We start from the raw sequence: 26,086 nt of genomic DNA, 5'->3' as shown, positions 1-26,086 counted from the left end.
ATTAATGAACGCCAGAACTAGTTGTGTTCCTCCGTTGGCTCCCGTGGACCCAGTGAAAACAGGATCTGATTGGCTGCCCCGCCGAGCCCGTTTGGATTAGCGTGATAAATAATAATTACACTTCCTGGTCTCGCCCCTAGAGGACGGATGCCTATTGACTTATAGAGGGATCACGGATCAACACTTCTCCATGGTTCTGTATAAGCAAACAACTGAGGCCTATTGCACTTTTAAGCGCTTGGTTCACACTTCTAGTTTAATGAATTGAGGGACATGACTGCTGCCACGGCCTTTTGTAAAACTTAATATCTGTCTCAAATCCGCCGAGGATGAGTACTTAATATTAATTAAGTATTAGTGGCTGTCATCCTCTCTCAACTGCCACCATTGAAACATATGCACGTATTTACCATAGCCCATAATATTATTCATAGTCCCTGGTGGATCTTTAATCAATGAGCCTGTTTTTCCTCTGCCGTTTCAAATGTACATTTAAGGCTGAATGTAGAGCAACTGGGCAATAACAGGAGGTACAGAGAGAGAGAGAGAGAGAGACGAGAAGACAAGATAAGTAATCAGGGTTGATAAAATGGGATGAGATCTGTCAACCCTCCTTCAACCCCCCAAGGCATTTACCTTATCTCTCCATCCCCTCTCCCAGCCAGCCTAGGTGGTTGACACTAGCCTGAGGTGATAAGTACTGCAGGAATGATGATACAGTCGCAACAATACAAGAAGAAAATTGCCTGAATCAATTGGTTCTAGTCAAGGGACTATATAATATACTCTCTTTCATGTAAAACAGAGAGAGAGAGAGAGAGAGAGAGAGCAACATCCTGAGCGTGACTGAATAAAACAACATATTATATGTATCCACTGGGGCGTGACATCACAGGGCACTGCTTAATTTGCACATAAACACACACATGCAAGGAATGTGCAAATGTGTGTGGCAGTGTAGTCACACACGTACACATAGAGTACGCACACACACACACACACACACACACACAAAGAAATACACACATAGGCATACACACACACACACACAGAAAGACCTCGGCATAAATTGCAGCCAGGGCCAAATTTATCTATGAATCATCACTGGGATAAAACTGCTTATACAGTAGTTTTTTCGGATTAACATCAAGGTGATTTGGAACATATTTATACTGTAGATACTGTATCCATACAGAACAGCTGTTTAACCTTATATTTTAACTGTGTGTATGGCTATGAATAGAATTCTAGGGGATCTGTTTTTAGGGGAATATTTCTATGGTGCTTTACCCATATGCACTCTCTCCATTGTTCCCCTCATCAAGATTCCTCTGGTTGTGCTTCTTCTGTTCATATTACGAGCAACATACGTCTGCAGAATTCGACCTGTCTGTTCTTATCCCTCTCATCCTCTCTCTTTTCTTCTCTGCTTCCCCCTCTGCCCTTCTCCCAGCCCTTTACAGCTGACCTTGGTGTCCGGTCATACCTCCTTCCTTTTCCAACCTCACACACTAGGGTCCCCCCCCCCTTCTCTCTCTCTCACACTCTCCCTCTATCCCCATCCCCTAGTGACTCCCCGTTCCCTCTCTGCCCATTGGTCCCGCCCCCTAGATCACTTCACTCCTTCGCTCGGCTCTCTCCCACTCTCCCTCGTTCCCTCTCTCTGCAGCTGTACATACTCTGCTTTTTAATTAGACAGACACACACAAGCCCCACCTTCTCCTGCCTCCTACTCTCTCTCTCTCTTTCGTTCTCCCTCCCTCTGCTGACAAGTGTACAAGACTTGTGCGGCGTCACTGGGAGGGAAAGAGAGGTCAGAGAGGGAGAGCGAAAGAGAGAGGGAGACAGAAAGAGAGGGAGCGAACTGAACGGAGCATCTAAGAGGATAACTGCCTGTTTGTTCACTGTGTCTCTACTCCTGCTCTCCCTCCCATTCTGTCTCACACACGTGCCTGCACACACACACACACACACACACACACACACACACACACACACACACACACACACACTGACATTCACCTGCAAAACCACAGTTCTCAGGCTGGGAGATGAAGAGGCTCACAGTTGAGGAGATGAATTTGGGGAGAAGAGAGTGAAACAGAGGGCACAGCAGAGGGAGTGAGAGAGGGGGGGGACAGATGGAGTACTCACTGATTATACTAGGGAACGGAGGATCGGAGCACACAAAGCAGCAGTGACAGAGAGGAGTGAAAGAAAGAAAGAAAAAACTGGAGCGATGTGAAAATGAAAGAATACCAAAGAACAACAAACAGGGAGGAGGACAGAGAAGAAGAAGCATGTGAGTGAAACAGTAAAGTGAGAGAAGAGAAGAAGAGGTGGTGTGTGTGACTCCTCTGTTCAGTGTCCTGAAGGATATACCGAGCATCACTTTACTTCTACCCAAACAGCCCACGACAGAGGGAGAGGAGGACTAGTCCCAGGAGAGGAGGGAAAAGAAAAACAGATAATCGGAGGGCAAGTGTAAAATACTGATATAAGGAATACATGCTCTTGGTTGGTGCAGTGGATTAACTGGTGAGTTATTGGTTTCTACTTGTTTATCCTTCTCTTCCTTTCTACTCTGGTGTGTAACCTTGTCACAACCATGGTTAGAATTGACTGGGGGAGAAACCTGTGCACAGCTGTGCTGTGCTGTGCTGTGCTGTGCTGTGCTGTGCTGTGCTGTGCTGTGCTGTGCTGTGCTGTGCTGTGCTGTGCTGTGCTGTGCTGTGCTGTGCTGTGCTGTGCTGTGCTGTGCTGTGCTGTGCTGTGCTGTGCTGTGCTGTGTGTGTAGGTGCTCATGCGTGTGTGTCTGGTTGTGTGCACAATGCTTGCGTGTGCGTGTGTCTGTGTGTGTATGTTTGAGCGTGTGCTTGCATGTGTGTGTTTGAGTGCATATGCATGTGTGAGTGTGTGCGTGCGTGTTGGAATGTGCTTTACAGCAGGTGTGGGAGTTGTGTGTGAGAATGTGCATCTTTATGAGCAGCTTTAAAGGCCAAGGGGCTTAGATTGGGTCGTCAGAGATGCCGGTTTGCACATTGAAGCAGAATGCTATCAGTGCATATTCTCCACGAGTAAAAGTGGGGGGGGTGTATGTCACATAAGGTTGGTGGCACCTTAATTGGGGAGAACGGGATTGTGGTAATGGCTGGAGTGTATGGATGAGATGAGAGCACGAGTGTACACTGTGTGCATCATGCGATGCATGCCTTGGTGTGTGTACTGTATGTGACTTTTTTTTATTTTAAATGTTACAGCTTTAAATGTCTCATTGCGCCCATATGGTAAATGGAGTTCATAGGTTACACAGATGTTTTTTTCTTCTTCATGTTAACAGTATCACACTCACTCAGGCGTGAACACGCTCGTTCGCGCACGCACACACCCAGATACACACACGTCCCTACACTCTTACCCCCTTGCTTCCTCTTTGTAGAAACACTGTGCTGTTAGCGCTGTCTGTCATTCTGCTCCCTATCTTTCCCCTCTCACTCTCATCTCATCACTGTGCATTTCTAGGGGCCCCTTTAGGCTCCGTGCCAGAAATGTGACCTTGCCGTTTCCGCCATATCACCATCTCTCTCTATCTCTACCTCCCTGTTTCTTCGTTTAGATATCTCACTTCTTCCACTTCCCCTATCCCTTCTCTCTCTCTCCATTTCTCCATCTCTTTCATACTCAGACTTTCTTTCTCCCCGGTTATACACCCCCCCCCTTCGTTTCTAGGATGTTGTGTGTTCTAAATCAACTTACTTGGTAAAATAAGGGTTAGATTAAAGTGATGGTCTGATGTCCAGGTGTCTTAAATGTGATCAGGATGAGCTTTCCTATTCCTGAAATACAGTGATGTGCTCTTGGTCTTGGGACATTGGGCCAGACAGGGACATTGCAGCACAACAGCTTGCCAGCCCACAGAAGGACCCCCTAGGGAGTGTATGTACATAGTGTGCCATGGCCTAGACAGTGTATCCCCATCACCTGTTCCCAATGCTATTCAGGCCTTTGAAACTACGCCACCGCAACCACCTGGCATGGGTCACAAAATGTGACTTTACATCTTTCACTTGGGAGACTTATCAATAGAAAACCGGACTGATCCCGTGGGTGACATTTGGCACGAGACCAAAATGACGTTATATTCTGGTTGTAAAATATTTTTTTTTGTTGAGAAGACGTGAAATAACGAGATTACAACTAAACCGTCTCTGTTGCGCCCAGATAAAAAAACATGTTTTTTTCAAGATAGCATCAAGATTACAGATTTACAACCAGATTAAGACGTCTTTTTCAGGTTGCTAAAAAGACAATTAACAAAAATCAAATTTTCCAACTAGTATACAACCTGACCACAACGTAAAAGTAATAATAATTGCAACTAGTTTGCCGGCTGTTAACCTAGTTTGCCACATATTGTGGATCCCCTTGAATTAGCTTCCTGAAGATGGTAATGTGGTATCACTGGCACTTCCCACTGACCTACGAGAGCAAGCCACTGTCCTACATCCTTCTCCGGTAGTGGAGTTGGGTCAAGATAGCAAGGACGGAACAATCATTTCGGACACTCATTGGAAAAATTGTGAGTAATCCGGCTAGCGGCTCAATTTGTTGAAAATTGAGATAGCCTGGAGTTACGAATAACCTTGCCTTAAACCTGAAAACTCATTCAGCCTCACGGAGGTAATACCCAGGCCTTTTCTCCAGAATCCAACATAGTTTTGTGGTGCACTGAAGACCTCGGTTTAAAATGCTAGCGGTAACATTAGCTAGCTAAGCTGCAGGATTAGCTGTAACCTAGCTAGCTACGAAGTAATATAAGCACAAATGCACTAACGAGCAAACCAGCTGATTTCAATTGGCTGGTCGTTAATGTACAGCGATTGTCTTTATTATTTGGTCTAATAATGATAAAATACATATTTTATTTATATGCTCTAGATCCTCAAAGTTCTTTCCAGGCAGTGGCAAAAAGAAAAAACATGAAAAAAAATTATAATACAAAAACAACATTATGATCCAAAAGAGTGAAATTCTCAGCAATCTTTCACAACATCTAACATACCATGTTGTAGGCTCAAGGTATACATCCTTAAACAGTTATGTTGCTGTAGCCGATGGCTGCCCAGCTGTAGATTTCTATTGTAATGTGACCTGGCACCTGTGAAAACATATTGTTCTGTCAATGGCTATGTGAGCTATGTGCGTAAGAGGGACATGTCACGTCAGCTTACTTATTAGAAGGTTGGGCTCAGCTCTAGCCTGGAGTCTTCTTTAGTCTTGTTCACTGTACCACAGCTTATATGTTACACACAGTCCCAGCTACATCTACCGAAGGATTTACGGACTGTATTTCATCTATTCTCGATGGGCTGATGTGTGTGTGTGTGTTTGTACACGTGTGTTTCCAGGGTCATTATAAAACTTAATGAAATATTTTCCCACGAGAAACTTCTGTAGCGAGAACCTTAATCTACTTCATAAATTAGAGTCATGAACAGACATAATACAATGTGCACCTACCTAGAGGCTGCTCCTAGGAGGTGTGTACTGAATTGGACTCTCTCCCTTTCTCTCTCTCACACAACATTAAACACACCCGCTATTACCTCTGTTCTGCCTGCCCTCAGAAATATAACCACAGGATAAACCATCACTATTGCTTTGTGCCTTGCTGTATATATTGTTTAGACAGCTCACCGGTCTATAAATCCAATCCCCTTGGCTGTGCAGGTATCTCTTCACTCTCTCCCCTTGCTCCCAGGACCAATAACTGGTCATATACCTTTTCTTAGTTCCTCTCCTGGTCCTTTAATGCCCTGATACGCTGATGTTCCTGATCTACCACTTCACTGAACCCTAACCATGACATTTTCTCTCCTCCCTTGCGAGGGGGTTCTTCCCTCCCTCCTGCCTCCTCTTTCTCTCCCTCTCTCTAAATATATCCATCCATGTCTACCTACCTACCTACCTCCACCCAACCCTCTCCCCCTTCCCCTGTCGGTGGCTGTGCGTGTACACAGTCATGTCGGATAAAGTTAGCCATGCCCAGACAATCCAATCTGACACGCCTTTACATAACAATTCAATCTGCAGCACTCTGCCTGCCTCCCCCTCAACAAACACACACACAAACACACACACAGAGTGCACAACTCCAAGGTGCTTTATTGGCATAAGTTGTAACAGCACGAGAAATCAAATATGTCATATATAACACAAGACTTAGCCTCCAGCTCCAATTTGTCTCCTGTATATATGTAACATTGGTCTCTCAACGTCAACATGGCTTAGTAAGCACAGAGATCAAACATGACGTTATTCCATTGCACACCTTCACTTCTCCTGCCTGCTGATTTATCTGTTGTCTGCCAATAAAGCTTAACATGGAAATGTCACATGAGGAAAGGCTGGGCCTCAGCCACAAGAGTGTGCCGAGCATTAAGAGGCACTGGATTCATTAAACTGTCGGCGTAAATCTTGATCTCAGGGCAGTTTGCAGACTGAGTGGGAGGAGAGAAAGGGAGAGATGGAAGGAGAGAGAGGGGGTGGATAGACAGAGGGTGCAGAGGAGGGAGAGAGATAGAGAGGGGGAGAGAGAAAGAAAGGGAGAGGGTGAGGATGAGAGAGAAAGAGAGAGAGAGAAGAGGAGGATAATAAGAGAGAAAGAGGGTTGGAGACTGGATGGGAGTTTAAAATAAAAAAAATTAAAAAAGGAAAAAAAGGAAGGAGTCGTAGATAAGAGAAAGATAGGGAGGGGTGGAATTGGGTTGACATGGAGGAGAATGAGTGGAGGGTAATGGTTCTGCAACGAGTGGAACTTGGGAAATCTGTCAGGGTGAAGGGTGAATGGGAAACACTCTTCATGGACAGAGGGAAGATTGAGGAAAGAGAGAGAGAGAGAGAAATTTAGTTTGGAAGTGGAGAAGGAGGAAACGGGGAGGATGACCGTCAAGGTTAAGAAATAGTGTCGATCAAATCCTGGCCATAAAGAGGAAGAAAATACAGCTCTGTTATAGACACCACTGAACTACAGTATTTCATGATCCTGTATCATTCATAAAGGCCTGTCCACATCTAGCACTATAATATATGTCATTTAGCAGACGCTAAACTGACTTATGCATTTATTTAAAAAATTTAACTTATGGGTGGTCCCGGGAATCAAACCCACTATCCTGGTTTTGCAAGTGCCATGCCTGACTATCTGAGCTACAGCACAATAACTATTACAACAAACATCATTCTAATTCAAATGAATGACTGTCTGTCCTCCCACTACATGGTTTCAATGCTGCAATGATCGTTAATCATTTGCACTGAACAAAAAATAGTTACTGTTCATTTAAGGAAATCAGTTATTTTAAATAAAATCATTAGGCCAGAATCTATGGATCTCACATGACTGGTAATACAGATATGCATCTGTTGGTCACAGATACCTTAAAAATAAGGTTGGGGCGTGGTTCAGAAAACCTGTCAGTATCTGGTGTGACCATCATTTGCCTCATGCAGTGTGACACTCCTTCAGATAGAGTTGATCAGGCTGTTGATTGCAATAGGCATGCTGACAGCAGGAGTGACCACCAGAGCTGTTGCCAAAGCATTTAATTGAACAACGTTGACATCAGCAAACCGCTCGCCCACACGACGCCATACACGCTGTCTGCCATCTGCCCGGTACAGTTGAAACCAGGATTCATCCATGAAGAGCACACTTCTCCAGCGTGCCAGTGGCCATCAAAAGTTGAGACCCTGGTGAGGATGACGAACACGCAGATGAGCTACCCTGAGGCGGTTTCTGACAGTTTGCGCTGAAATTCTTCAGTTCTGCAAAAACACACCGTTTCAAAAGCTGTCCGGGTGGCTGGTCTCAGACGATCCCGCAGGTGAAGAAGCCAGATGTGGAGGTCCTGGTCTGCGGTTGTGAGGCCGGTTGGACGCTCTGCCAAATTCTCTAAAACGACGTCGGAGGCAGCTTATGGTAGAGAAATGAAATGCTGGTGGACATTCCTGCAGTCAGCATGCCAATTGCACGCTCCCTCAAAACTTGAGACATATGTGGCATTGTGTTGTGTGACAAAACTGTACATTTTAGAGTGGTGTTTTATTATCCCAACCATAAGGTGCACCTGTGTAATAATCATGCTGTTTAATCAGCTTACGCCTGTTATGTGAATGGATTATCTTGGCAAAGGAGAAATGCTCACTAACAGGTATGTCAACTAAATGTGTGCACAGCATTTGAGAGAAATAAAACTTTTGTGCGTTTGCAAAATTTCAGGTATCTTTTTATTTCAGCTCACGAAACACGGGACCCAACACTTTCCATGTTACGTTTATATTCTGGTTCCGTGTATAACGTTTCATTCACATCTAGCACGATAACCATAACAACAAAATCATTCTAATTCCAGTGAATGACTGTGTCCCCACTACATTGTGTTTCAAAGCAGCAATGAAGAAAGTCTGATACACGCTCCTCAGTGAGTCACATTTAAGCAGGTCGTCGGTACACAGATCCACACCGCAGTGGTAACATGGATGTAAAAACAAGGATGAAATCCACTAACTGATTCACATCTGTGCAGGAGCCCACGGTTCCTTCCCCATCCCCTCCCCGGGCCCATTGAGCGTGACTGCAATTATAATTCATCCTAATAATCATGTTTTTAAAAGGTTGACGGCTGTGACAAAGATGTTCCTCTTTTATAAAAAGAAACAAGATCTGAAAAAAAAAAGAGAACGTAAATAACAGCAATGGCCCCTGGGGTCCCTATTCCCTAAATAACCTCTGAGCTGTGAGGCAACACTAATTGTCTCTGGCTCCACAGAGAGACTGTCAGACCACAGGCCTGCCTCTTGTCACAAAGCATCTTGTTACGGCAGGACACTTGTCAATCACTGAAAGTATATGTCTGTCTGTATGTCTATTATTTTTGCTCTTCTCTATCTGTGTTGTTCTGTTTCTCTCTCTCTCACACAAGCAAACACACTCTCTCCCTCTCTCTGTCAATGCTCCCTCATTCTGTCTTTCTCTCCTTTTCATTACTTATCTTAAAAGACACTTAATCTCCCCTTCACTCACACTTTGTGCGTTTCTCTGTTGACCCTGCTCTTATGAATGTTTAACAACTGGCTTATTTATTATGAACTTCATTCTTATGAGGTCCATTTCATTATCTTCCACGGGAAATGTGATGACAACAATATGAAGACTAATCTCTCTCTCTCTCTCTCTCTCTCTCACCTCAGGAACCCAGGCTATTCTGTTATCCTGCACAAAGAGTGGAAGATGAGTCACTAAGAAGAGGTACTGGAAGAGAGAGAGAGAGAGGGGAGAGAATGTGAGAGAGGAAGATAGACCATTATGGGGAGTCGCACAGTGCTGTCCCACATCTTACCAATCCATTCTTCCTCCAGCCCCCTGGGACAATGCTAAGCGGACAGGAAGGGCCAGCCTGTATATTCGGGGGATGGGAAGGATGGATAAGGTGTATTCAGAGGAGCTGTGCCTATTCGCCGGTAGATACAGTGTCCCTGTCACGATTCCATCTCCTGGGATGTTATTAGAGGTACGTTGGCGCTGAGTGCATCCAGGAGTCATGCAACATAACTGTGTGCCCTGCTCTCACGCTCACCTCTCTCTTCTGGGTCTTCTGACTTATTTAATGTGAAACAACATGTCCTCTTTTAGATGTAGATTTTGTACGAGGCATACTTTAAGTTGGCACTTGCTCCCATGTTTAATGTGCTGACGTTATTATACTTTTATTGCGGCTCTATGGAACTGCTCTTTATACGGAAATCAGGAAGCTGAGTGGACAAAAATTATAAGTAAATTAAGTTCTGTGGACTATGAGACTCCGGTTCACCCTGAAGACTTACTTTATGATGTTAAAGCTCAGAATACAGTTCTCTCTATCCATAGTCTGAGCAAAGCACAGACCTTCTGGCTTTGGTTACATTTCTCAGGAAGTCAGATAGCTAGAGAAAACACACACACACACACACACACACCTGAGAAAGGACCAGTCCTATGGAGTGCTGCAGAAGGGGGATGGCAGGACGGACGGCACTGCAGTGTGACAGTTATCTCAAATCACCTCTATGATCACTCAAACCAACAAGCTACAGCTGTCGCCCCAGATCTGCTTGGTGATGGAACTCCAGCTCAACAAATGCGACATTACATGTATCCCATTGTCATAGAGAAGAAACGAATTGTCAACAGACAAATTGCATTGAGATAGAATAGAATTACTCCCTACTCTCTGACAGAGGACTTTATCACGTCAAACGGCCTGCAGGGACTGTGGATGTCGAGGGGAAGAACAAGACGCCACAGGAGACATGGTGAGCAAAGAGCCGAATCACTTGCTCATTGGCCAATACACCAACAGCAAGACCGCCGACAAACCGCCTGGCGCCATGACCGTGCGCTCCGTGCTGCTCAACCGCGACTCGCCGGACATCGAAAGCCGCCTCAAGCGCCGCCGCAACCGCACCCACCAGGTGCGCTTCAAAGACCTGGAGGATGGCGTTGTTGGCGGGACCACTGGCGCTGGAACCAAAGGCCCAGAGAGGACTGCCGCTGAGCGTGACAGCCCCCACCCCCTGCGGAAGAACACCCCCATGAGCCCCATGACCCCCCAGGGATGGCTAACAGAGAGGTCAATGGGGGACGAGGTTTCCTCCAACCAGGCCTCGGTGGTTGGGGCTGTCCGAGGAGATATGGCAGACACTATTGAGGTAGTGGCAGCATTTTTGGCACGGGCGCCCCCTCACCCGCTTACCCCGGGGCCCACGCGCCGCTGCTGGGCACCACCATCATCGCCCCCACGGCCTTGCTCCCTCACACTACCTCTCTCCCGGAGGCAGTGCGCCAGCATGGCCATTCAGACCCCCTCCTGCCTCAAGAAGCCCAAGCCACGGGCGCCCTCGGCTGTCAGCACTCGCAACCGAAATGTGGGGGACTCGGTGGGGGTAAATGGGGATGACGAACAGGACGATAAAAAGGATGAGTACTACACTACCCACAACCACATTTCAGAACCTGCATCTATAGATGGAAACGGCCTTGGGTCTAAGGCTAAACAAGGATTGGTGGACCAACCCCACTGCCTCAGTACTAGCGAGGCTAACACTGAGGCTAACGCCAGCTCCCCTGCTGTTGGGAATCACGTGGACTCTTCCAGGCATGACTCTTCTTCTTCCCCTCCCCCAGTTTGGCTTCGGCACACTGCAGAGCCTTGCTACTGCGGTTCTGTGACCTGTGGGAGGGAGGGATCTAAACGCCAGGGGAGTGCAACTCTGTCCCAAGTAAGGAGGAGATGGCGCATGAACCGTGGTATCAGTGACCCGGGAAGGGAGGTGTCCTACTGTACCACTCCCACACAGACAGACAGTCCCTGTGTCTCCCCTCCTAACTCCCCACCTCCCTCGACTGTGCAGCCCTGCACCTCCCCACCTCCCTCGACTGTGCAGCCCTGCACCTCCCCACCTCCCTCGACTGTGCAGCCCTGCACCTCCCCACCTCCCTCGACTGTGCAGCCCTGCACCTCCCCACCTCCCTCGACTGTGCAGCCCTGCACCTCCCCACGTCCCTCAACTGTGCAGCCCTGCACCTCCCCACCTCCCTCAACTGTGCAGCCCTGCACCTCCCCACCTCCCTCAACTGTGCAGCCCTGCACCACCCAAACACAAACTGACAGTCTCTGCACCTCCCCACCTCCTCCCACCGTGCAGCACTGCGCCTCCCCGCCTCCTCCCACCGTGCAGCACTGTGCCTCCCCACCTCCCTCGACTGTCGAACCCTCCACCCCCAAAACTCAGACTGTGCCTCTCTATGCTTCCGTACCTAAAACTGTGCCAACCTCCACCCATCCATATTGTGAAACACCACCACTGGTGGCTCTGCCTTGCGCCTCCCCACCCCGGTCTATCTGTAAATATCCCCCGAGAAAATCAGCGCTTCCTCCAACTGTTCTTCCATCTAAAGCTCAAACCACTCCACCTCTCGCTACACAAACTGAAACGGTCCCACCCAAACTAACATGCACCGCCAGAACTACAACCACAGCCTCAAATCCAAATTGTCCCACCGCACCACCATCTCCAACGATAGCCCCCTGTACAGCCCCTAATGGCCATGACCCAAAACCAACTCCTGTTCTAGCCCCCTCCACTGCCCCAACTTGCCCCACCCCAACACCAACTCCAAATATAGCACCCTGCACCATCCTAACACAAACTGCCCTATCCTGCTCTTCCTTAAATCAAGTCATATCTCCACCTCCAACTGTGACATCATGCCACCCCCCAGCCCAAACTGCCCCTGCCTACATCTCCTTAATTCAGACCATACCACCTGGGAACCCCCCATGTCAGACCGTACCACCCTGCTCCTCCCAACCTCCAGTAGTACCTTCCTACTCCGCCCACATTCAAATAAAATACTGCTCCTCTCCCTCTCCCATTGTAAAAAGCTGCAACTCCCCGCCTCCAATGGTAAAACCCTACCATACACTTCCAACGGCGCCATCTTGTGCAACTCCAACGAAAACTGTGCCCCTCTACGCTTCCACATTTCGCCCTGCGCCCCCCTACACCCCCCCGCCTCAGGCCCAACACTGCAGCACTCAGGACAAGAGGGTGATAGAGTGGGAGTGTAGGGGGGAGAGGAGGATACTTCCACCACCACCCCCGCCCCCTCCCCCGTACACCCCACGCAAAGAGGGGGTGAGTTGCACCCCAGGCTCGGCCTGCCAAGCGCCCCTGCTCAGGCGGGCGAGTGAGAAGGAGAGGTCAGGAAGATCAGGGTCACTCCTGCCCTGTCCTCGAGCCAGCTCTCTGAAACAGAGAGCTCAAACACCCTTGGCAGTCCCTCTGAAAGGGAACCAGGCGGACCAGGGCTCCTCGCCCACCAAGACCATCTCCAGACCCACCTGCCTGGGCCAGGCTCAGGCTCAGCTAGGGGCTCAGCTTGGGGCCCTCCATAAAATTCTCTGCTCTGGGACCAACACCCCCAACAGCCAGCAAGCTCTCCCCCCTGGCCAGTGCCTGTCCGGGGCCCGTGGCTGCTCTGGCTCTGGAGGGGGCCCCACGGTTGGGCCCCTGACCTCCACCCAGGCTGACACCCTGAGGCAGGTGCAGGAAATCCTGGGGGGGCTAGTGTCGGGGGCCAGGAGTAAACTGGATCCGACCTGGGTAGCAGAGAAACTGATGGGCCCCAACGGGCCCCTGCACGACATCCGGAGCCTGCAGACCCAGCTGCACAGCATGGAGGGGGTCCTAGAGACTAGCCAGAACACCATCAAGGTCCTGCTGGATGTCATACAGGACCTGGAGAAGAAGGAGGCAGAGAGAGATGGGTGAGTGAGTCCCACTGAGCCATTCAATTACAGTCAGCTACAATAATACATTGTTGTGCCAACGCAGATTCGGCATTCAGCTCTGAATATTTCCTGAAAATATAAATGAAAGGGCGATGACCATGAAAAACTCAGGACCATATTCATAATGCCTGCTCGGCACTATTTAAAAAATGTATATATATAAATAAAAAATAAGACAATATTGTAATTATATAAGCCTATTTGAATTTTGAGAATACATTTTTTATTAAATTGGTTACTTTGAAAAAAGAGGAGGGAAAAAATGAGACAAATAAGGGATTGGTTAGTGGAATTATTTTAATTTTATTTACACTGAACAAACATTTGAACATAACATGCAACAATTTTAAAATTTTACTGAGTTACAGTTCATATGAGGAAATCAGTCATTTGAAATAAATTAATTAGGCCCTAATCTAAGGATTTCACATGACTGGGAAAACAGATATGCATCTATTGGTCACAGATACCTTAAAAAAATGGGCTTCACAATGGGCCTTAGGATCTCGTAACGGAATTTCTGTGCATTCAAATTGCCTTCGATAAAATGCAATTGTGTTCGTTGTCCGCAGCTTATGCCTGCCCGTACTATAACCCCACCGCTACCATGGGGCACTCTGTTTACAACATTGACATCACCAAACCACTCGCCCACATGACGCCATACACGTTGTCTGCGGTTGAGGCCAGTTGGACGTACTGCCAGTGTAACAGTATAACTTTAAACCGTCCCCTCGCCCATACCCGGGTGCGAATCAGGGACCCTCTGCACACATCAACAACAGTCACCCACGAAGCATCGTTACCCATCGCTCCACAAAAGCCGCGGCCCTTGCAGAGCAAGGGGAACTACTACTTCAAGTGACGTCACCGATTGAAACGCTATTTAGCGCGCACCGCTAACTAAGCTAGCCGTTTCACATCCGTTACACCAGATTCTCTAAAATGATGTTTGCGGCAGCTTATGGTAGAGAAATGAACATTAAATTGTCTGGCAACAGCTCTGGTGGACATTCCTGCAGTCAGCATGCCAACTGCACACTCCCTCAAAACTTGAGACATCTGTGGCATTGTGTGACAAAACTGCACATTTTAGAGTGGCCTTTTATTGTCCTCGACACAAGGTGCACCTGTGTAATAAATATGCTGTTTAATCAGCTTCTTGATATTCCACACCTGTCAGGTGGATGGATTATCTTGGCAAATTTGTGCACAACATTTGAGAGAATTAAGCTTTTTGTGCATATGGAACAATTCTGGGACCTTTTATTTCAGCTCATGAAACATGGCACCAACCTTTTACATGTTGCGTAAAGATTTTTGTTCAGTGTATTTCACTTATTTTAACAGGTAAGTTGAGTGAAAACACATTCTCATTTACAGCAACAACCTGGGGAATAATTACAGGGGATGAATGAGCCTATTGGAAACTGGGGATGATTAGGTGGCCATGATTGTATCAGGGCCAGATCATGAATTTAGCCAGGACACCAGGGCTAACACCCCTACTCTTGCGATAAGTGCAATGGGATCTTTAGTGACCACCGAGAGTCAGGACACCCGTTTAAACGTCCCATCTAAAAGACATCACCCTACACAGGGCAATGTCCCCAATCACTGCATCCTGGGAGATTGGGAGATTTTTTTTTAGACCAGAGGAAAGAGTGCCGTCTACTGCCCCTCCAACATCACTTGCAGCGGCATCTGGTCTCCCATTCAGGGACTAACCAGGACCAACCCTACTTAGCTTCAGAGGCAAGCCAGCAGTGGGACGCAGGCTGGTATGCTGCTGGCATTAGAAAACAGTTCGAAAGTTGGAATAAGAATAAAGGAATGCCTTGGAGCACAGGAACACGAAGGCCTGGAAAGTAAATGTCACACATAAGTTGTCATAGCTCTGCTTCAAGAGGTAATTGTTTGTGCAAAGAATTTGTCCATTGCGAAAATGAATCGGCCCCAGCCGATACAATGTGATCATATTGACACGATAGCATGTTCTTTCTCATTCTGGAATCGTATTGAGGGTTATTGTTGGTAGATATCACTCCTTGGCCGATATCACTCACGTTGCGCTCTTCGTATTACAGATGGACATTTGTTTTGTTTGAGCATTCCTGTTCTACCGCCCATCTATTTGTAGGCCAGTCCAGCCTTGTGATGCTGTAAATGCTTTGGCAACCTGACTGTGCAGTGCAGACATTATGAAATGTACATTTGGTGAAAATGAGGAGGAGAGGAGAAGGGGGGGTATGAGGAGGATATGACAGATGAAAGAAAGATGGGAAGGGAGAGAGAAAGAGATGAAATCTGTGATTAAATCCAACACGTCAACAACAAGTCAAAACTCTTTCCATACATATTCCGACCCAAATTTCCGAAACGTCAAAACGATAAATAAATACATAGCATTTTTTTTTTTTGTGGGATGAGTTACACCTAATTTCTCCACAATTTCCTCAATTTGGCGAGTAGCGATAGCGATCAGTGCTGATGATGAGGTAATGCGAGTGCGGGCGTTGGTTTTAGCTGCGGCGCAGGCTCTCACTGTAAACCCTTTATGATTCCCATCAGCACTTTAATTAATCTACTTCCCACGTTTCTAAGCTGCTTACGGATTTCTCCACCATCGTTATCATACCAACATGTTAGATCAGAGGAGGTTAGGAAAACTCCAGGAGAGGAGAAGACATGCATGTGGTCTATGGAGAGAAAGTCTGTAATCATGAACGGTGTAATCACCAATGTAATGTGGTTGCTAATATGAACGCTTGGGTGGGATGACATATGTATGACTGTACTCAGAGCCATATTTATATACCGGGAAACGTTGAAAATACGTCATGTAACCAGATGGTCTCTGTTACAACCAGGTAAAGATGTATTTTTCCCGAACAAGATCAAACGTTGGGGGAAGGAAGTCATATTTTGATTGTCATCCTTGTCTTGTAACCAGGTTACGATCAGGTAAAGACGTATTTTCCTGGTTGCTAAAAAGACGTGAACAAATCTTCTTTATTATACAAACAGTATACAACCAGACCATGACGTCAAACGGACGTAGTAAAAGACAGAGTTGCAGTACTCGAGTCCAGGACCAAGTTCATGACTTTTGACTCAACTTGGACTCGACCGTTGGTGACTTGGACTCGGACTCGCTTTCTCGACCATTGGTGACTCGGACTGGATAGTCTCCTACGATAAGCAGAGTATTAGCAGCACTGGGTGCGCAGAGCAGCGAGAAGTTCTGTTCTCTAGCAGTGGGAAGGATGCACACCAGACACACGCAGCCTACATCAGCTGCTAAGCTGCGGGGGAGCAAGTGATTATTGTGAGCAGACAGGCAGCCAAGCTCCTCTCCGGCTCCGCCTCCGATCGTAGCAGGCTACAAATCGTGCAAGCTACTCTCTTGCTTCCCCGCAACCACCAGTCACCAGCCTACTATTTAGCTTTACCTGGTTATTAAGAAACACAAACTGCTTCACGAAATTGAAAACAATATTAGTATTGAGTTTAATAGTAAAACTACAGTCTAGCTTATGTGGCTCTCTCTTTCTCTCTGCTTGAGTATAGAAAAGTAGCCTGTCTTTGAATATGTCTCGCTCTACCCTCAGACTTTCCCCCTGCATCCCATAGCCAGGTTCAAGTCCTCTTTAGTTTTCACTCTGCAATAAAAAACCTACACAAATATCAGTCTGCAATTACAAAAATGTAGCTGAGAGCCTGACTTACCATTCATTTATGAAGTAAATAATTAGTGAAACACAGGTAATTGAGTAGAACTTGTGAGGTAGTGATGAATAGTAAATTCGTTTTTTTTTTTTAAATGAGGGAGTGGCAATATACTGCCAATCTGGTGGCGACTACAAAAACATTACATAAGACCGACTCGTGACTTGACCATTTGTGACTCGGACCTGGACTCGGACATTAGCCATAGGGACTCGTGACTCGACTTGAGCACAGGAGACTTGGGACTCGACTCAGACTCAATGTTTAGTGACTCGACTACAACACTGGTAAAAGACGTCATCCTGTCGTCACAGCAACCAGTTTTGCCCCTGGGTGTATATCACAGGGTTGACCTATCTTTCAAATCAAAGATGTTTCTAATGGTCTTTAAAGCCTATATAATCATGTATTCTTCTCTCATAAATTCTCTTGTTCTGAGATGGGTCTACATGTAAGGAATTCAGACTTGACTTTTACCTCATAAACAGAATTTTCCCCCTAAAGATAAAGTCATGCTTTACGTAGACGTCGGGGAGTCGGTTGGGGTAAAATCATTCAAAAGATATGATCAAGAGTGGATTTCTGGATGAGGAGTTAGCAGGAGGAGAATCATGGGACTGAGGCAACACTTCATCATGATAAAAATAGAGCTAGCTACTTCTCAGATGAAGTGATGAAACCTAGCCAGGGATGATAAGACTGAGATCCTGCTTATTTCCAGTCCCTTTCGCTCTCGCTCGCTCTCTCTCTCTCTCTCTCTCTCTCTCTCTCTTTCACACACAACACACACACACACGCATCCCCTCTCCTGACGCTGTGACTCAAGCCAAGGTGGCAGCTGTAATGGTCCCCTGGTGATGATGTCATTTGTGTTTTCCCCTCCAGGAGACACTCCTACCGGACGGGTCAGGACATAGAGAACTGTGGCACGTGCAGAGACTGTGCCTGCATCATATACAGGTAAGGCAGGGGTTGGAAGTGTATGCATGTGTGTGCATGTGTGTGTGTGCATGTGTGTGCATATGAGTGCCTAAGTATTGCTGTAAAAGCAGATTGTGGGCATCCTATTCTACAGTAACATGCGGTTGGTTCACTGTCACTTCAAATCTCGTCCATATTTGCGATTCAGTCAGTTTTATGGCTCGGCAGGATTACGACATCCATGAGGCAGTCTCTGTGCAGAGCAAGATTATCGAGCAACGGGCCGCAACATTTAGGATATAGGCTATTCATCCGACGCTTTCAAGTCTTAGGTGTGAATAATGCTGCAGCAGGTTTGTTCACTGAGCCCAGTGAGGGGGATTGGTGAAGGCAGGCATTCCACACTCACACACATTCACTGACACATGAACAAAAATGCAGAAGACTCTTAAAGAGATAGAGGCGCGCGCACACACACACATACACGAAAAGTCACAAATACTGCTTAATCACCCCGTGGCTGTTGGAAATGTGAATTGAAATCAGTCAATTAACAAACAGGATTTCACAGTTTACAGTAAGATGAATAACAGGCGGGTGAGCACTGGAGGATTACTATGAAATGGAAACCCATGTCTCTTAGTTGTAAATGTCAAAATCATGAGAACAAGGGGGAGTACGAAAGACAGGAGAGCAGTGGAGGGAGAGAGGAGAGAAGGAGGAAAAGAAAAGAGAGAGACAGAGAAAATGCTGGAAGTTGGCCTGTCAGGTCCCTACTGAAATCTAAGCAAAGCGGAGCGAGAGAGGAAAAGAGAGGGAGGGAGGGAGGGAGAGACAGAGTGGGGAGAGTGGGGGAGAGGAGAGGGAGAGAGAGAGAGAAAGAGAGAGAAAAGGCAAGAGACGCACACAAAAGAGGAAGCCCTGAGACTGGCAGTATAGTGAGATGAGATTAAGTGAGCGAGAAAAGTCTGCCTCTGAGAGAGAGAGTGTAAAAAGAGAGAGTGTAGAGAGAGAGAGAGTGTAGAGAGAAAGAGTTAGAATATGAGATAAGTCATGGAGAGTTTAGACAGGCATATTATCCTCACCATGTGATCTAGGTAACCCAGGCGGGTCTGGTGTCTCTCTATTACTACTTACCGTTACACACAATACTATTGTTTTCTGGTCAAAGGAACACTTGTCACCATATTGTCTTGTCAAGGCCTCTGCTGAGCTCGACGTGGATTTCACAGGCTTTAGTGAGCAGGAAATTCCTTTGCTTTGAAGCTTAGTTGAGCATGGTCTGGCAGTGGATGGAAAGAGGTGTCAAAAAAGAGAGGTGAGAAAGGAGGTAGAGATAAAAGACACGAAAGACTCACAGGTTCTTGTTCTTCTTATTCTGATTGAATATCAATATATCTCAGTGTTTCGGTTGAGTTAGATCCGTGGAAATAGGTTGGTGTGTGTTTGATATTTATTGATTTTGAATGAAAACCTGCTCCATAGCGCTCAGGACCTCAGACTGGGGCAAAGGTTCACCTTACAACAGGTCAACAACCCTAAGCACACAGCCGAGACAACGCAGGAGTGGCTTCAGGACAAGTCTCTGAATGTCTTTGAGTGGCCCAGCCAGAGCCCGGACTTGAACCTGATTGAACATTTCTGGAGAGACCTTAAAATACTTAAAGATTGCTGTACACCAGTGGAAGTCCTCCAACTTGAAGGAGTTGGAACAGTTTTACATTGAAGAATGAGCAAAAATCCCACTGGCTAGATGTGCCAAGCTTATAGAGACATACCCCAAGAGACTTGCAGTTGTAATTGCTGCAAACGGTGGCTCTACAAAGTATTGACTTTGGGGGGGGGGATAGTTATGCACGCTCAAGTTTTCTGTTTTTTGGTCTTATTTCTTGTTTGCTTCACAATAACAATATTTTGCATCTTCAAAGTGGTAAGCATGTTGTGTAAATCAAATGATACCACCCCCCCAAAAAATATTTTTTAATTGCCAGTTGTAAGGCAACAAAATAGGAAAAATGCCAAGGGGGTTGAATATTTCGCAAGCTACTGTAGCTGACAACGTCTTCACTTTAGCTAGTTTTCTTCATTATTACAGGATAATAAACTCACAACAAGATCATTATTTACAAGTTAATGACGGGCCAATTACAGAAAATAGCGTACGTTTGCGAGTGTGACAAAATAAACCGGGGCATTCTACCAGACAACTTTAGAACATGGATACTGTCTCGTTGGCTTAATATTATATCATAATTTGACTTTGGTGCAGGTCATGTTCTTCACATTACCGCCTCTGGTAAACACACACTATATCAAATTAAATGTATGTTTATTTGTCACATGCCCAGGATACAGAAGGTACAGTGAAATGGTTACTTGCGTAGTGGAGTCTTTTGTTTTGACATGGAACTCGGTAAACAATGAACCATAGTCCCAACTCATAACATTACTATCCATCATGAATCTGCTGGTAGTTAACCAACTAGGTTCAATTTTAGTTACTAGCTAACATTAGGCTATAACTAGCAATGCAAATGGCTCTGAGATACAAATAATATTACTACTTAGATTGTACACGTAATGTTAGCTAACGAGCCAGACAGCTAACGGTAGCTATCTAGCTAACACTATGCTTTAACTTAAAATTAAAACAACTTTCTGACAAACTTAGAAAAGTATAATATCTGAAAATGGAGCGAGCTAGACTATCGTATACATGGATGGACACTTCTTCCTCTGTCCGGAATTCCATGGTTGCCCTTGAAGATGTAATCCGGAGACAGGTGTTTTATACAACAGCCTTCCGTGTGTTCTCTTAAAACAACGACGCCGTAAAAGGGGGCAGACGAAGCGGTCTTCTGGTCAGGTTCTGGAGACGGGCACATCGCGCACCGCTCCCGAACATACTACTCGCCAATGTCCAGTCTCTTGACAACAAGGTAGATGAAATCCGAGAAAGGGTAGAATTCCAGAGAGACATAAGAGACTGTAACATTCTTTGCTTTACGGAAACATGGCTCACTCGTGACACGATATCGGAGTCGGTACAGCCAGCTGGTTTCTTCAGGCATCGCGCCGACAGAAACAAGCATCTTTCTGGTAAGAAGAAGGGCGGGGGGGTATGCTTTATGATTAACAAGACGTGGTGTGATCATAACAACATACAGGAACTCAAGTCCTTCTGTTCACCTGACTTAGAATTCCTCACAATCAAATGCCGACCACATTATCTACCAAGAGAATTCTCTTCGATTATTATCACAGCCGCATATATTCCCCCCCAAGCAGACACATTGATGGCCCTGAACGAACTTCATTTGACTCTATGTAAACCGGAAACCACATATCCCGAGGCTGCATTCATTGTAGCTGGGGATTTTAACAAGGCTAATCTGAAAACAAGACTCCCTAAATTCTATCAGCATATCGATTGTGCTACCAGGGCTGGTAAAACCCTGGATCATTGTTATTCTAACTTCCGCGACGCATATAAGCCCCCCCCCCTCCGCCCTCCTTTCGGAAAAGCTGACCACGACTCCATTTTGTTGCTTCCAGCCTATAGATAGAAACTAAAACAGGAAGCTCCCGTGCTCAGGTCTGTTCAACGCTGGTCCGACCAATCTGATTCCACGCTTCAAGATTGCTTCGATCACGTGGACTGGGGTATGTTCCTTATTGCGTCAAACAACAACATTGATGAATACGCTGATTCGGTGAGCGAGTTTATTAGCAAGTACGTCGGTGATGTTGTACCCACAGTGTTTATTAAAACATTCCCCAACCAGAAACCGTGGATTGATGGCAGCATTCGCGCGAAACTGAAGCGCGAACCACTGCTTTTAATCAGGGCAAGGTGACCGGAAACATGTCCGAATACTATTCCCTCCGCCAGGCAATCAAACATGCTAATCGTCAGTATAGAGACGAAGTAGAGCCGCAATTCAACGGCTAAGACACGAGAGGTATGTGGCAGGGTCAACAGTCAATCACGGATTACAAAAAGAAAACCAGCCCCGTCGCGGACCAGGATGTCTTGCTCCCAGACAGACTAAACAACTTCTTTGCTCGCTTTGAGGACAATACAGTGCCACTGACATGGCCCGCTACCAAAACCTGCAGACTCTCCTTCACTGCAGCCGACGTGAGTAAAACATTTAAACGTGTTAACCCTCGCAAGGCTGCAGGCCCAGACGGCATCCCCAGCCGCGTCCTCAAAGCATGCGCAGACCAGCTAGCTATTCAATCAATCCTTATCCCAGTCTGCTGTTCCCACATGCTTCAAAAGGGCCATCATTGTTCCTGTTCCCAAGAAAGCTAAGCTAACTGAGCTAAACGGCTACCGCCCCGTAGCACTCACTTCCGTCATCATGAAGTGCTTTGAGAGACTAGTCAAGGACCATATCACCTCCACCCTACCTGATACCCTAGACCCACTCCAATTTGCTTACCGCCCCAATAGGTCCATCTAGACAAGAGGAATATCTATATCCATAGTACCCTCCAAACTCGTCATCAAGCTCGAGACCCTGGGTCTCAACCCTGCCCTGTGCAACTGGGTACTGGACATCCTGACGGGCCGCCCCCAGGTGGTTAGGGTAGGTAACAACATCTCCACCCCGCTGATCCTCAACACTGGGGCCCCACAAGGGTGTGTTCTGAGCCCTCTCCTCAACTCCCTGTTCACCCACGACTGCGTGGCCATGCACGCCTCCAACTCAATCATCAAGTTTGCAGATGACACAACAGTGGTAGGCTTGATTACCAACAACGACGAGACGGCCTACAGGGAGGTGAGGGCCCTCGGAGTGTGGTGTCAGGAAAATAACCTCACACTCAAAGTCAACGAAACAAAGGAGATGATTGTGGACTGATCGTGGACAGGAAACAGCAGAGGGAGCACCCACCTATCCACATCGACGGGACAGTAGTGGAGAGGGTAGTAAGTTTTAAGTTCCTCGGAATTGGTCCACCCACACAGACAGCGTGGTGAAGAAGGCGCAGCAGCGCCTCTTCAACCTAAGGAGGATGAAGAAATTTGGCTTGTCACCAAAAGCACTCACAAACTTTTACAGATGCACAATCGAGAGTATCCTGTCGGGCTGTATCACCGCCTGGTACGGCAACTGCTCCGCCCACAATCGTAAGGCTCTCCAGAGGGTAGTGAGGTCTGCACAACGCATCACCGGGCGCAAACTACCTGCCCTCCAGGACACCTACGCCACCCGATGTCACAGGAAGGCCATAAAGATCATCAAGGACAACAACCACCCGAGCCACTGCCTGTTCACCCCGCTATCATCCAGAAGATGAGGTCAGTACAGGTGCAACAAAGCAGGGACCGAGAGACTGAAAAACAGCTTCAATCTCAAGGTCATCAGACTGTTAAACAGCCACCACTAACATTGAGTGGCTGCTGCCAACATACTGACTCAACACCAGCCACTTTAATAATGTAAAAATTGATGTAAAAAATGTATCACTAGCCACTTTAAACAATGCCACTTCATATAATGTTTACATACCCTACATTACACATCTCATATGTATATACTTTACTCTATACCATCTACTGCATCTTGCCATCTTGATGTAATACATGTATCACTAGCCACTTTAAACAATGCCAGTTTTATATGTTTACATACCCTACATTACTCATCTCATATGTATATACTGTACTCGATACCATCTACTGCATCTTGCCTATGCTGTTCTGTACCATCACTCATTCATATATTTTTATGTACATATTCATATTCATTCCGTTACATTGTGTGTATAAGGTAGTTGTTGTGGAATTGTTAGGTTAGATTACTCGTTGGTTTTAGCTGTATTGTCGGAACTAGAAGCACAAGAATTTCGCTACACTCACATTAACATCTGCTAACCATGGGTATGTGACAAATAATATTAGTTTTGATTTGACCTACACATACTGACCAGCTCATGTTATAGACAGAAGTGAGCTACATGGCAGACCCATCCAAACTCATTTCTCGGCATGCCCAGCCCATCCATTATCTCAGCCAATCATGGCTAGCGGGAAAGTCCCTGTTTTTTTCCGTGGCTAAACCAACTAAATTTAAAAATTTAATTTGTATTTACAGATGGAATACACGTTTGTTATTAAGGCACTTGAAAGTTCACATGTTCCAGAATGCATTTCTGCCCAAAACAACACCTCTACTGTAAAGTGGTGATGCGCGACATACACCTAGTTTCCTGAAACTCGTCACCTATATGCAGGTGAATACTGTGCACTCCAACCCACCAGGAAAAGATGCCAGACTGACGACATTGTTACTAGTTTTGGCCACTGGGAATGACTCTTAAGTGTGAGAAATGTTGGTCAATAAGCTTAATAGACAGACATAAACCTTTGTTCTATAGTTTCTTCAGAATATTTCCTTTAAAAGAACCCTTTACTTAAAAATGCTATTTGAAAACTTTAAGCAATGCAAATGTAGACACAATTGCACCAAAAATGTAACATAGTTACAAATTGCATTGCGGCTCGACAAGTAAATGCTACATTTGTTTCCAGTGTATTTCCTCTAAAGTTGGTATCTGTAAAAGTACAGGAACGCCTGTATCTGATATTATTTATCCAGCACCCGTGGCGCAATAACTGCATATTAATATGTGAATATCATTGTGAGGCATGCAGGAGTGTTAATTAGTGAGTAGAGTTTGGAATCTAAAAGTCCTCCCTATTATGCATTTTGCTAATGGCATATTTATGGAACAAAGCTTGAGTTATAGCAGCGAACTCTTGTGCTTCGATCCCTACAGGGTTTACGGGGACATCAGCCTAATCACATCGCTGACCAAACCTCTGTCTCCACCTCACAAGATATTGTTTAATGATGCACCTTTCTTGTGGAAGCCGATGGGGCCCTAGACTAGGATTCATTTGTTTAATGTTGAGAAAAAATGAAGCCACTCTTTGGAGTGAGTTTCGATTTCCTGTGAGTAGCTCCTAAGAGTCTTAGCTATGGTTTGCGAGGACAATCCTTCATATCGTACTCAGTGAACTGCAGATAAGCGCTATAGACTGGCTGCTGAGGTTTTTTTCCCCATCTTGCTTTGCTGGCTGTTATCAGCTCATACACTGTGTGATAGCAATGGCTTTCATTCAGGTTCGGAGATCGTCCTCTGTCTGAGACTCCTTTAGTCCTGTGTGAACCTTTGACCTCAAATACGTTTCCAAAGTTTTGAAGCGCGTCAACGTACCCTTGAAGTGTAGTGTCTTGCGACTGTGGAAGAGAATAGCAGTATCGGCTGGGTGGGGGGGGGGGGGTAGAATCACTGGAGTGAGGGTGGACTCGTAATGATCCATCTCATTGGTTTGAGATAAACATCCCCTGACAGCGCCTACCAACTCATCGCTCTCCTACACTGCACACACACATCATGACTCAACACACATCATGACTCAGCGCTTTCCGCAGCAGAACTCCACTGATACAACCCTGGGTGACATTACTCGGCTCTCCGACACTGTACTGTCCTGTCCTCTGACTGATAATGCACCAGAGGAGAGGAGAGCTGGGTGGGGCAGAGAGGAGTAGCGAGTCTGCATGTTGGTGGAAGAAGAGGTGGACTCTCCTTGCATCTCAATGTCTCTTTCACTCTCTCTCTCTCACTCCCCTCGCTCTCTTTCTCTGCATCTCTTTTCTCAACTCCTGACTGCCGTGTGCCGCAGTGAAATATTCATCTGCATTAAATATTCATCAACACGTTAAAAGATTTTAAAAAGTAATAATAGAGGTAAAAACCTCTCTCCTCAGGACCCGTCTGGTCGGTGTGTGAAGGATAGGAGCCAGAGGGCTGGACTGAGCTGTCCTTGTGACTGAGCGCTCTACGCTCTCTGCATGTTTAAAAACCTGAGAGGAATGACAGGAATTGATAGACTTTTACTGAATTAAATGAATTTTTAAAAGGACACGACTCACTCAAAGCATCAAGGTCTCGGTTCCTTGCCAGTTCCTGTGCTGTAATTAAAATGCAGTGTGTGAGTGTGTGTGTGCGTGCATGTGAGA

General features: G+C 46.2%; 1 protein-coding gene across 1 annotated transcript in view; it reads left to right on the top strand.

Moving 5' to 3' along the window:
- Positions 1-1,785: 1,785 nt before the first annotated feature.
- The window catches only part of LOC115126827 (mucin-2-like), a 48,002-nt gene continuing 23,701 nt past the window's right edge, over positions 1,786-26,086 (top strand). The window contains exons 1-3 of the mRNA XM_029656469.2: positions 1,786-2,538; positions 9,253-13,370; positions 18,009-18,083. Coding sequence (XP_029512329.2) covers positions 10,351-13,370; positions 18,009-18,083 — 3,095 coding nt within the window. The 5' untranslated portion in view covers positions 1,786-2,538; positions 9,253-10,350. The remainder of the gene's footprint in view (positions 2,539-9,252; positions 13,371-18,008; positions 18,084-26,086) is intronic.

This window comes from Oncorhynchus nerka, linkage group LG4, assembly GCF_034236695.1.
Source record: "Oncorhynchus nerka isolate Pitt River linkage group LG4, Oner_Uvic_2.0, whole genome shotgun sequence".
Taxonomy (NCBI): Eukaryota; Metazoa; Chordata; class Actinopteri; order Salmoniformes; family Salmonidae; genus Oncorhynchus; species Oncorhynchus nerka.
Note: the sequence above shows the minus strand (reverse complement) of the source record. Positions and strands in the feature narration are given on the sequence as shown.